General features: G+C 40.2%; 1 protein-coding gene across 1 annotated transcript; it reads left to right on the top strand.

Annotated features, from left to right (window-relative positions):
• Positions 1-629: 629 nt before the first annotated feature.
• Positions 630-12,096, top strand: commd6 (COMM domain containing 6). The gene is made up of 7 exons (XM_029703682.1): positions 630-786; positions 1,364-1,422; positions 6,886-6,951; positions 7,049-7,125; positions 8,913-9,081; positions 11,137-11,289; positions 11,503-12,096. Exons 1-7 carry the CDS (start codon positions 762-764, stop codon positions 11,551-11,553), a joined length of 600 nt encoding a protein of 199 aa, XP_029559542.1. The 5' UTR covers positions 630-761; the 3' UTR covers positions 11,554-12,096.
• The last annotated feature ends 846 nt before the right edge of the window (positions 12,097-12,942 follow it).

Below are 12,942 nucleotides of genomic sequence, written 5' to 3'. Positions count from 1 at the left end.
GACGGAAGTGTTGAAGATATGGCGGTGGATGCATTGCAACCAGTTGATGGTGTTAAGTCAATCGGGTGATCTGGATACATTCAGGTGGATTTAAAGCCACAGTGATTAATTGTACAGCACAAGTGTCTCAGTCAAAGAAGCTGGATATCATATCAGCAGCAGAGAAGTTTTTTAGGACTCCAAGATGTATTGATCTTCAGAGCAGTTTTTTTTGGACTACCTCATTTCTCTATTTTTGGGATCCGTATTATCCCCCCGAACAGTAGGTGTCAGAAAGCACATTTTTAATTGTTGCGAACACCGTTATACCATAGAAGAAAAGAACGCTCACTACATAAAGTTCGCGAGTGCAATAACTAAATTCATGCTTTCAAACCTTCTAAACAACATCGTTGTTAGAAACTTTGGCAAAGGTTAAAGTATACAAAACGCAGTCCACTCAGTTACATTTATGTTTCCAAAGTGTAATTTTGTATGACATTAAATGTTTAATCGATGAGAGAAATGTACAAAATGTCGGCCAAAACCCATCTTCTCCCACTGCCGGCCAATGGGCTTCCTCTAATAACCACATTTGGTTGTGAGTGGAACCGCCAACAGGATGCTTCTTTGGTTGTGAGTGGAACCGCCAACCGGATGCTTCACATTTACACATCCGGTGAAATGTGTGGCTCATTGGTCTGTCTGTGATTTACTGTGGTGACCTCTTCGTTGCTTATCTACTCTGATCCTCCGTTTTCCAGCCCTGCTTGCGATCAGAGATGCCGGGGTTGGATTCATCGCCTAGTGGGTGCAGTATTTCAACATAATGAGACGTTAACATAGCTAGCTAGCTAGCTAACTAACAACAAGCGAACGGTTAGCTAATAGCTACGCGAGCACTGAAACTTGTAACGACGTTAAACACAGGCAAGCCAAAGGTTTACCCGTTTATCTGTTGTCAACTACTAACCAGATAGTTAACGTTACTATTTTTGTAGTTGATATGAAGACTTTCCATAGGAAACATTGTTAACTAACTTTGCGATGTGCATAAATAATCGAATTGAGATCCAACTAAGGAATACGTGCAAATAGGAAGACGCGCAATAGCTAGCTACTCTTTTTGTAGCTGATGTGAAGATTTGCATAGTTAACACTTTTCTAACTTATGTGTATACATAATTTCATTGCGATTCTGCCAATGACTGTAGGTATATGTGAAGGATCTAACTAATGAATAAATGCAAAATGGGAAGATACCCAATAGCTAGGTAACGGTAGTTCGCTACATACTCACTGACTTTGCTAAGCAGCATATGGGCTTGCCGTTTTTTATTTTTTTTATTTTTTATACTTACTAATCAACTTCTGTGGTTTTTAGGCGTTGACAAAACAGTGGAAAACATTGGAAGACTCCCACCAGATTTATTGGCAGAAACAGTAAGGACATCCTGTATCTGTAATTTCTCTTGACATTAATTGGGAAAGATGAGACGCTTGAAATAGTACCACGTCTTTTTCAGCAGTACTGATTGGAGTGATAGGCCAATCCAGAGCCATATACACTGAGTATACCAAACCTTTTAAAACACCTTCCTGATATTGAGTTGCCCTCAGAACAGCCTCAATTCTTCGGGTCATGGACTCCACCAGTTGTCAAAAGTGTTCCACACGGATGCTGGCCTGTGATTCCAATGCTTCCCACAGTTGTCTAGTTGGCTGGAAGTTCTTTGAGTGGTGGATCATTCTTGATACACAGAAACTCAGCAGCATTGCAGTTCTTGACACAAACTGATGCAGCTGGAACCTACTATCATACCCTGTTCAAAGGAACTTATATTTTTTTGCCTTAGCCATTCAGAGGGTGAATGGGCAACTTTCACAATCCATGTCTCAAGGCTTAAAAATCCTTCTTTAACCTGTCTCCTCCCTTTCATCTACACTGATTTGAAGGGGAATTAATAAGTGACATTAATATGGGATCATAGCTTTCACCTGGTCAGTCTGTAATGGAAAGTGGTGGTGTTCTTAATGTTTTGTATACTCAGTTAGGCCAGGTTTTAGAACGGCCGCCATGTTAGCGCCCATATAGAACTTAATTCTCGAAATGTTGGCGACGTAATAACACGAGAGCAACTCTGACAGGTTCATGGCTAGAAGGGATCCAGCTTTTGTCAAATTAACATCAAAAGTTTATATTTTCTTGTATTTTAGCTAAACCTTTAAAACCTCTTGAGGATACAGGGATTGGTTGGACAACAACCAGTGAGAGAGCACGGCGCTATATTCAAAACAAAATAATCTCAAAATTAAAATTCAAGTATTATACGTCATTTTAAAGATACTTGTTAATCCAATCACATTGTCCAATTTAAAAAGGCTTAACGTTGAAAGCAACACATTACATTATTTTAGCATAGCACCTCAGCAAAAAAAAAGGCAATTTTCCAAGCACGATAGCCATCACAAAACCAGATATACAGCTAAAATTAAGCACTAACCTTTGACAATCTTCATCAGATGACACTCCTAGGACATCATGTTAGACAATACATGCATTTTTTGTTCGATCAAGTTTATATCCAAAAACCCAATTTTTACATTGGCGCGTGACGTTCAGAAAATGTTTTCTCCCCATAACTCCCGGTGAATAGGCACATTTAATTTACAGTAGAACTCATAAACGTTGACGACAATTTATAACAATTATTTTAAAAATTTGAGATAATCTACTCCTTTATGCAACCACTTTGTCAGATTTCAAAATAACGTTACGGAAAAAGCACATTGTTCAATATTCTGAGTACAGAACTTAGCCTTCAATGCTAAGCTATACAGTTAGCCTACAACCACGGCGTCGACAAATCTCTAACAATATGTTCGAAATATTTACTTAACTTTGCTGATCTTCGGCGGAATGCACTCGGATGGGCACCCACTTCCACAAGAAATGTTCATTTGTTCTGCAAAGTCCAAATCCGTCTGTTTTGTTGACCCATCCAGAACACTTTAGAATGCAATGTGGCGTGGATGCAAATCCATAGACAATTTTCAAAGTTCCATTACCGTTTGTAGAAACACGTCAAATGATGTTTACAATCAATCCTTTAGGGTATTTTTTTAACGTAAAATTGCGATAATTTTACAACCGGGCATTCATCCCAGAAGAAAAATATAAAAACGATAACGTCACGTGCATGCGCATCATAAGACACCTCTCCTCAGACTGGCCAATGATTGACTGAGCCAAAATAATCTGCCCGGTAACAGCTGACGGTTGAAACCAGTTCCTAAAGATTGTTGACAGCCAATGGAAGAGTTAGGAGGTGTAACGTAAATCCTATGTCACTGTAGTTTTTCAAGGGATTCAAAACAAAAACTACATTTCTAATTTCTCCCACTTCCTGATTCAATTTTTGTCAGGTTTTTTTGCCTGCCATGAGTTCTGTTATACTCACAGACACCATTCAAACAGTTTTAGAAACTTCAGGGTGTTTCTATTCAAATCTACTAATAATATGCATATTCTATTTTCTGGGCCAGAGTAGTAAATTGTTTAAATTGGGTACGTTTTTCATCCGGCCGTGAAAATACTGCCCCCTAGCCCCTAGAGGACAAACCTTTACCTAACTCCTAACCTGCTACGAAAAGTCAAATCTGATGTAAATTTGACAAACTGGATCCCTTCTATGAAATGACCCGCTGTATACAAGCAAAACAGAGCAGTGAATTTAAGACGTTTTTATTGGTGTCACTGGAATTCTTCATAGGTTGAAGAAAAGAAACAGAACAACGCAGAAGGATTAATTATCACTTAGCAATGGCTATGGAGGAGAAATTGTCACTCAGAATGTTCAACCGCATCGGCATGACTCACAATGTAAAGACAATGCTACCAAATACTAATTGAGTGTATGTAAACTTACGACCCACTGGGAATGTGATGAAAGAACTAACAGCTGAAATAAATCATTCTCTACTATTATTTCACATTCTTAAAATATGGTGGTGATCCTAACTGACCTAAGACAGGGAATTTTTATTAGGATTAAATGTCAGGAATTGTGAAACTGAGTTTAAATGTATTTGGCTAAGGTGTATGTAATCTTCCAACTTCAACTGTGTGTGTGTATATATATATATATATATATCATACACTTTGGTTGAAAAGTTTGGGGTCACTTAGAACTGTTCTTGTTTTTGAAAGAAAATACCATTTTATTTTTTTATTTGTCTATTTTAAAATAACATCAAATTAATCAGAAATAGTGTAGACATTGTTAATGCTGTTAATGACTATTGTAGCTGGAAACGGCAGATTTTTAATAGAATATCTACATATGCGTACAGATGCCCATTGTCAGCAACCATCACTCCTGTGTTCCAGTGGTACGTTGTTAGCTAATCCAAGTTTATCATTTTAAAAGGCTTGTTGATCGTTAGAAAACCCTTTTGCAATTATGTTAGCACTGCTGAAAACGGTTGTTCTGATTTTAAAAAAGCAATTAAACTGGCCTTCGTTTGACTAGTTGAGTATCTGGAGCATCAGCATTTGTGGGTTCGATTTACAGGCTCAAAATGGCCAGTAACAAAGAGCTTTCTTTTGAAACTCGTCAGTCTATTCTTGTTCTGAGAAATGAAGGCTATTCCATACGAGAAATTGCCAAGAAACTGAAGATCTCATACAACGCTGTGTACTACTCCCTATATAGAACAGCGCAAACTGGCTTTCACCAGAATAGAAACAGGAGGCCCCTGTGCACAACTGAGCAAGAGGACAAGTACATTATAGTGTCTAGTTTGTGAAACAGACACCTCGCAAGTTCTCAACTGGCAGCTTCATTAAATAGTACCCACAAAACACCAGTCTCCGTCGACTCCGGGATGCTGGCCTTCTAGGCAGTTGCAACGAAAAATACATATCTCAGACTGGCCAATAAAAAGATTCAAATGGACAAAAGAAAAGACACTGGACAGAGGAACTCTGCCTAGAAGGCCAGCATCCCGGAGTTGCCTCTTCACTGTTGACGTTGAGACTGGTATTTTGCGGGTACTATTTAATGAAGCTGCCAGTTGAGGACACTGTATTTCTGATCAATTTGATGTTATTTTAATGCACAAAAAATGTACTTTTCTTTCAGAAACAAGGACATTTTCTAAGTGACCCCAAACTTTTGAATGGTGGTATACATACATACAGTACCGGTCAAATGTTTCGACACATCTAACATGTATGGAATCATGTAGTAACCAAAAAATGTTAAACAAATGTAAAATATATTTGAGATTCTTCAAAGTAGCCACCCTGTGCCTTGATGACAGCTTTGCACACTCTTGGCATTCTGTCAACCAGCTTCAACTGGAATGCTTTTACAACAGTCTTGAAGGAGTTCCCATATGCTGAGCACTTGTTGGCTGCTTTTCCTTTACTCTGCGGTCCGACGCATCCCAAACCATCGCAATTTGGTTGAGGTTGGCGGATTGTGGAGGCCAGGTGATCTGATGCAGCTCTCTATCACTCTCCTTCTTGGTCAAATAGCCCTTACAAAGCCTGGAGTCCCACTAAGCCCAAACCAGATGGGATGGTGTCTCACTGCAGAATGCTGTGGTGGCCAGGCTGGTTAAGTGGGCCTTGAATTCTAAATAAATCAGACTGTCACCAGCAAAGCACCCCCACACCATAACACCACCTCTTCCATGCTTTACAGTGGCCACCACACATGGGGAGATCATCCGTTAACTCACACCGCGTCTGACAAAGACACGGCGGTTGCAACCAAATATCTCCAATTTGGACTCCAGACCAAAGGGCAAATTTCCACCTGTTTAATGTCCATTGATTGTGTTTCTTGGCCCAAGCAAGTCTTTTTCTTATTGGTGTCCATTAGTAGTGATTTCTTTGCAGCAATTCAACCATGAAGGCCTGATTCACACATCCTCCTCTGAACAGTTGATTTTGAGATGTGTCTGTTACTTGAACTCTGTGAAGCTTTTATTTGGGCTGCAATGAACTTATCCTCTGCAGCATAGTTAACTCTGGGTCTTCCATTCCTGTGGTGGTCCTCATGAGAGACAGTTTCATCATAGCGCTTGATGGTTTTTGCAACTGTACTTGAAGAAACTTTCAAAGTTCTTGACATTTTCCGTATTGACTGGCCTTCATGTCTTAAAGTAATGATGGACTGTCGTTTCTCTTTATTTATTTGAGTTGTTCTTGCCATAATATGGACTTGGTCTTTTACCAAATAGGGCTATCTTCTATATACCTCTGCTACCTTGTCACAACACAACTGATTGGCTGAAACGCATTTAGAAGGAAAGGAAATTCTACAACACAACTTTTAAGAAGGCACACCTGTTAGTTGAAACACATTCCAGATGACTACCTCATGAAGCTGGTTGATATAATGCCAAGAGTGTGCAAAGCTGTCATCAAGGGTGGCTATTTGAAGAATCTGAAATATAAAATATTTTGAATCGTTTTTTTTTTGTGTTGGTGTTATTACATGATTATGATTTTTTATTTTCACTTGTCCCGGACAAGAGGACAAGCCCTGGCATTCATTCATCAATTCATGTGTGCTTTTATCTATTTATATGTGCATGCATTCATTTATTTCAAATGATGACAGGTTTGGTCCATACATCTATACTGGCACCGACTACACTTGTTCAGCTGCATCACTATTGACAGAAACAAATAAAAACATTTGGACCAAATATCCCAATTAGTCGGTAGACTATAGTCATATGTATTAGAGTGCATTGATACAGCGACCGACCAGTCAGATTATTGAAATACAATGCTTTTATATTAGAGAGTGCATCGATGCAGCAGTCATCAGTCACCATTTCAGGAGCTGTTGTTATTGAGGATGTGGTTCTGATAATCTTCTCATGCAGTGTCAGCAGATTCTGAGTCATCTCCAAGGACAGGTCAGGGGAGTGGATTCTGCTGAAATCTCTGATGTAAGTCAACACATTTCCACTCTGCCTTCCTTTCTCTCCCTAAACCATATTTACATGATCTGATTTTGTAACATGTTTTCCTTATTTTTCTGTACAGAAGTTTCAAAGAGCTGGGATCCGACTTGACCAAGAGGCTCTACAGGAGGTTGTCCAATTCCTCTTCTTAACGTTCAGGTATTGTAGCAACCAACTTCTACACTCATCGGCAAGTTGCAAAAAAAAAAAATCCATCCATGCAGCGTTCAGCACATCGATTTTGTTTGCTCCTGCTTTGATAGGTCAGGAACCAGTGGTGGGTAGTGGCTTCAGGGCCATGGCTATGATTTGTTACTAAAGAATGTAATTTTATTTATTTGGAGAGTTATAAGGATATTCCATTGTGGGTGAGTTGTTGGTTTGAATGCATTCGGAAAGTATAGAGAGACCTTGACTTTTACACATTTTTGTTACGTTACAGCTATATTTAAAATTGAGGGAAATGAGGAAATGTAATTTTTAATCTGTGTACACACAATTTCCCTTAATGACAAAGCGGGAACAGGTTTTTATCATTCTTTTGCAAATGTATTTAATAATAATAAAATAAACATTTACATAAGTATTCAGACCCTTTGCTATGAGACTTGAAATGAGATCCGGTGCATCCTGTTTCCATTGATCATCCTTGATGTTTCTACAACTTGATTGGAGTCCACTTGTGGTAAATTCAGTTGATTGGACATGATTTGGAAATGCACACACCTGTCTATATAAGGGCCCATGGTTGACAGGGCATGTCAGAGCAAGCCATGAGGTCGAAGGAATTGTCTGTAGAGCTCCGAGACAGGATTGTGTTGAGGCACAGATCTGGGGAAGGGCACCAAAACATTTCTGCAGCATTGAAGGTCCCTAAGAACACAGTGGCCTACATCATTCTTAATGGTAGAAGTTTGGAACCACCAAGACTCTTCTTAGAGCTGGCCTCCCAGCCAAACTGAGCAATCAGGGTAGAAGGGCCTTGGTCAGGGAGGTGACCTAGAACCCGATGGTCACTCTGACACATCTCCAGAGTTCAACCATCTCTGCAGCACTCTACCCAATCAGGCCTTTATGGTAGAGTGGCCAGACGGAAGCCACTCCTCAGTAAAAGGCACATGACAGCCCGCTTGGAGTTTGCCAAAAGGACTCTCAGACCGTGAGAAACAAGATTCTCTGGTCTGATGAAACCAAGATTGAGCTCTTTGGCCAGAATGCCAAGTGTCACGTCTGGAGGAAACCTGGCACCATCCCTACTGTGATGCATGGTGGTGGGAGCATCATGCTGTGGGGTTGTTTTTCAGGGACTGGGAGATTAGTCAAGATCAAGGGAAAGCTGAACGTAGCACAGTACAGAGATCCTTGATGAAAACCTGTTCCAGAGAGCTCAGGACTTCAGACTGGGGCGAACGTTCACCTTCCAACAGGACAATAACCCTAAGCACACAGCCAAGACAACACAGGAGTGGCTTTGGGACAATTCTCTAAATGTCCTTGTGGCCTAGGCAGAGCCCAGACTTGAACCCGATCGAACATCTCTGGAGAGACTTGCAAATAGCTGTGCAGCGACGCTCCCCATCCAACCTGACAAAGCTTGAGAAGAATGGGAGAAGCTCCCCAAATACAGGTGTGCCAAGCGTGTAGTCATACCCAAGAAGACTGAAGGTTATAATTGCTGCCAAAGGTGCTTCAACAAAGTACTGAAAGGTTCTGAATACTCATGTTAATGTGATATTTCAGTAAAAAAAATGCTAAATGTGCAAAAATGTCTATAAACCTGTTTTTGCTTTGTCATTATGGGGTATCGTGTGTAGATTCCTGAGAATTTTAGAATAAGGCTGTAACGTAACAATGTGGAAAAGGAGAAGGGGTCCAATTGCACTGTATATGTCGACTGGGTTCAGACGTCTGTGTTAATTTAACACATTTGTTATGTTTTTTTACAGGTCAACTGAAAAGAACAACTTCTCTGCTGATGAACTGGTAGCTAGGCTGGGAGAGGGCAGCAGTAAGTGGTCCAAAGCTGCCCTTCAGGTGCTCCACCGGCTATGGAGTGATCAGGGTACCCTAGTCAGCACGCACCAAGAGTCCCAAGCCATGCTTAGCATCGGACAGGTAGGCCTACACCCGGCTACTGGAGCCCACCAAAACAAATGGATTATTTTCTTGCCTAATTCCAGGTCAACTCCTTGCTCCTTCTTAGCCTGGTCCCATATCTATCTTTGCTGTATAGCCAAGTCCTATGGACCACCAGGCTTGCTCCTACTCCATAGGTACTTGTGTATATTTGATATGGTTTTGATATTATAGAGGGCAAGGTATAGCAAGGAAGTATGCAGCACTTGAAGTGCCCAGAAGTTTTGGAATTGGGTATTGGATTCTCCTAATTAAGGATGGGGAATTGTACCCACAAAGGGCAAGTGTGAGTGTTGGCTTTTGCCCCAGACAAAGCTACAGTATAATACACCTAATTCAGCTTATCAACCATTCATAGTCTTCCACAAGACTGAAGCCACTTTCCAGTGTCTGCAGAGCAGTCACATTGCACAAATTGATCAATGATTGAATGCCGTGTTATCTACAGTGTGTCCTTATTTAAAAGTTGCATCATACCATTGTTGCCATTAGTTTGACCACCAGCAGGAATTTTTGTTGGCGTCTTATCAAGCTTGTTGGCGCTTGCTTACTTTTCCACATAATCCTACAGAGGTCCATGCTGGCCAAACGTTTTGATTGCTATACCATAGCCGAAAGAGCATATTCCAAGGTTTTTAATGGACCTTGTTATGCCAAGCAACACAATTTTACAGATGGTCTCCCTTTCAAAATATGTTTTCCTAGAATAACCATAGCTGATGATAGTCCCCAAATCGATATTTGCTAATGATCATTTTATTGGATTCTGTTATATTCCGTCATTCATTGTTGTAAAAGTCTGGGGAATATAAGCATGTGATGTCTGCTAAATTAACAAAACATGCTGTTCTGTTATTTTGAAATAAATTGTCTTAGTACCATGTTGTTTATGAACTCAACAAAATGTTAATGGATTTCTTTGTGATTGTGTCTATTCCATTGATTTATTAGACTGCCGGTTATTGGTAGGCTACTCGAGTCCCGGCTATTCTACTGTTAAAATGCATATGGTGCAGCAGACCTTCATGGCGCTTTGAGGAAGAAATGCTAAAAGTTTGTCTTTTATGATATTTATCTTAATGTGAGCCTACTGCTGGAGTGTAAAATACACATATTTACAGAAGTCAGGGACAGGTGGGTTCAAGGTTTTTATTGAAATGACATAGGCCTATAGCTCCAACAGTCCTGTTTACTGTAGGTGTAAAACATATATATGTATGTATAAATAACTAGGCAAGTCAGTTAAGAACAAACTCTTATTTACAATGACGGCCTACACCGGCCAAATCCGGATGACACTGGGCCAATTTTGCACTGTCCTATGGGACTCCAAATCACGGCCGGTTTTGATACAGCCTGGATTCGAACCAGGGTGTCTGTAGTGACGCCTCTAGCACTGAGATGCAGTGCCTTAGATCGCTGCGCCACTCGGGAACCCTAACTTATTGGCCTACTTCATAAAACAGTATATCAATCAATATTTTGTTAAGTCATCCATGTCTTTAAATACAGTAAAGTACTTTAGTTATAAAATGAATTAACAAAGGGAGCCTTGATTAATTAAACAGTGAATAAACCAACATTTACATTGTAGTCATTTAGCAGACACTCTTATCCAGAGCAACTTACAGTCGTGAGGTGATACATTTTTGTACTTTTTCCCGTACTCGTCCCCCCGTGGGAATCGCACCCACAATCCTGGCGTTGCAAGCACCATGCTCTATCAACCGAGTCACATGGGATCCCATGTCAACTAAAGTGGTTGAATTCATGAATGTATTTGGCTGTACTAGAAACTTTCAGACCTTTTTTTGTTAGAACTGACTGAGATTGATTATTATTGTATTTGTTGTGCTGTTTATACTGTTAGAAATGTAGCTTTTATTAAATTGATAAACTCTGGGACCACCTGCCAGCTGACTGTAGGACTCCAGTGTGAGAGGGGGTCTGAATACTTTCCAAATATACTGTAAATGCTTTGCCATCTGTAGTTGCAAGTGAGCTGTTGATTTAACCCTTGGTGTGCCTGTCTAGCTGGTGGACATGCAGTGGAAGCTGGGCATGGCGGTGAGCTCGGACACCTGTCGCTCTCTCAACTCCCCCCACGTCTCCCTCCTGTTGAAGATCGCAGACACCTCTGGACAGATTTCCCAACGGTCCTTTGAAATGACCATTGCACAATTCCAGGTCAGTTTATTCTTCATCTAAAAGTAATGGCTGAGTGATGTTTGAGATGATTTGAAATGTATGCATTCACTACTGTAAGTCGCTCTGGATAAGAGCGTCTGCTAAATGACTAAAATGTAAAAATGTGTGTGTGAGTGAGAGGGAAACATTGCATGAGAAAAAAAATTACGATCTATTCTATTTACTGACAGACTTTTCCTACTCTCTTTGCAGAACTTCTACAGGCAATTCAAGGAGATGGCAGCTGTTTTGGAAACAGTATGATGTTCTGTGGCCCAGAAACCCATCCTTGATGAGAATGCCATGCCCTTATTTACATTATTGGTAATGTTTACGCTCAAAGCATTTTGTGTCCACGAATGCTGAATTCCAGTGGTGTAAAAATACTTTAAAGTATCTGTACTTTACTATTTATATTTTTACTTCACTACATTCCCAAAGAAAAGTATGTACTTTTTACCCTATACATTGTTCCCTAACACCCAAAAGTACTCATTACATTTTGAATGCTTAGCAGGACAGAAAATGGTCCAATTCGCACACTTATCAAGAGAACATCCCTAGTCATCCTTACTGCCTCTGATCTGGCAGACTCACTAAACACAAATGCTTTGTTTGTTAAAAAAAAAAGAAATGGAGTAAAACCTGCCTCAGTCTACTGAATACCTAACCCTGGGATAGAGTTTTATTTATTTTAATGGTTCCAGTAGAAAGCTGCCAGGAGGGCAGCACACAGGAGGGGTGGAGGTAGTGAAAGGCTCCTGGGGGAGACCTTTTTCTGTTAAATAAACACCCTTAACTGATGTATCACACTTGTCTGATCTTGTGTAAACGTCTAGATCAAACCCCTGGTCTGCCACAGTACGTGTGCGTGTATAGTGCATCTGTTATCGTGTGTGTATGCATGTCTGCGCCTATGTTTCTGTTGCTTCACAGTCCCTGCAGTTCCATAAGATGTATTTTTACCTGCTTTTTAAATCAGATTCTATTGCTTGCATCAGTTACCTGATGTGGAATAGAGTTCCATGTAGTCATGGCTCTATGTAGTAATGTGAGCCTCCCATAGTCTGTTCTGGACTTGGACTGTGAAGAGACCACTGGTGGCATGTCTTGTGGGGTATGCATGGGTGTTTGAGCTTTGTGCTAGTTGTTTAAATAGACATCTCGGTGCTTTCAAAATGTCAATACCTCTCACAAATACAAGTAATGATGAAGTCCATTCCTCTACTTTGAGCCAGGAAATATTGGCATGCATATTATTAATATTAGTTCTTTGTGTACATCCAAGTCCTTTTTTGTGGCACCTGACCACACGACTGAACAGTAGTCCAGGTATGACAAAACTAGGGTCTGTAGGACCTGCCTTGTTGATAGTGTTGTTAAGAAGGTAGAGCAGCTCTTTATTATGGACATACTTCTCATCTTCGCTACTATTGTATCAATATGTTTTGACCATGACAGTTTACAATTTTTTTAAATTTTATTTCACCTTTATTTAACCAGGTAAGCTAGTTGAGGACAAGTTCTCATTTATAACTGCGACCTGGCCAAGATAAAGCGAAGCAGTGCGACACAAACAACACAGAGTTACACATGGAATAAACAAGCCTACAGTCAGTAACACAATAGATAAAAAGAAAGTCTATATACAGT

Source organism: Salmo trutta, chromosome 20, assembly GCF_901001165.1.
Source record: "Salmo trutta chromosome 20, fSalTru1.1, whole genome shotgun sequence".
NCBI lineage: Eukaryota > Metazoa > Chordata > Actinopteri > Salmoniformes > Salmonidae > Salmo > Salmo trutta.
The sequence above is the reverse complement of the archived record's forward strand: the minus strand, read 5'-3'. Positions and strand labels throughout refer to the sequence as shown.

Bases quoted from the DNA above. Each gene is read 5' to 3' on its own strand.
- commd6 (XM_029703682.1), top strand. From the start codon at position 762: ATGCCGGGGTTGGATTCATCGCCTA. The intron at 7,126-8,912 runs GTATTGTAGCAA...GTTTTTTTACAG, and splicing joins TTCCTCTTCTTAACGTTCAG to GTCAACTGAAAAGAACAACT. The intron at 9,082-11,136 runs GTAGGCCTACAC...GTGCCTGTCTAG, and splicing joins CCATGCTTAGCATCGGACAG to CTGGTGGACATGCAGTGGAA.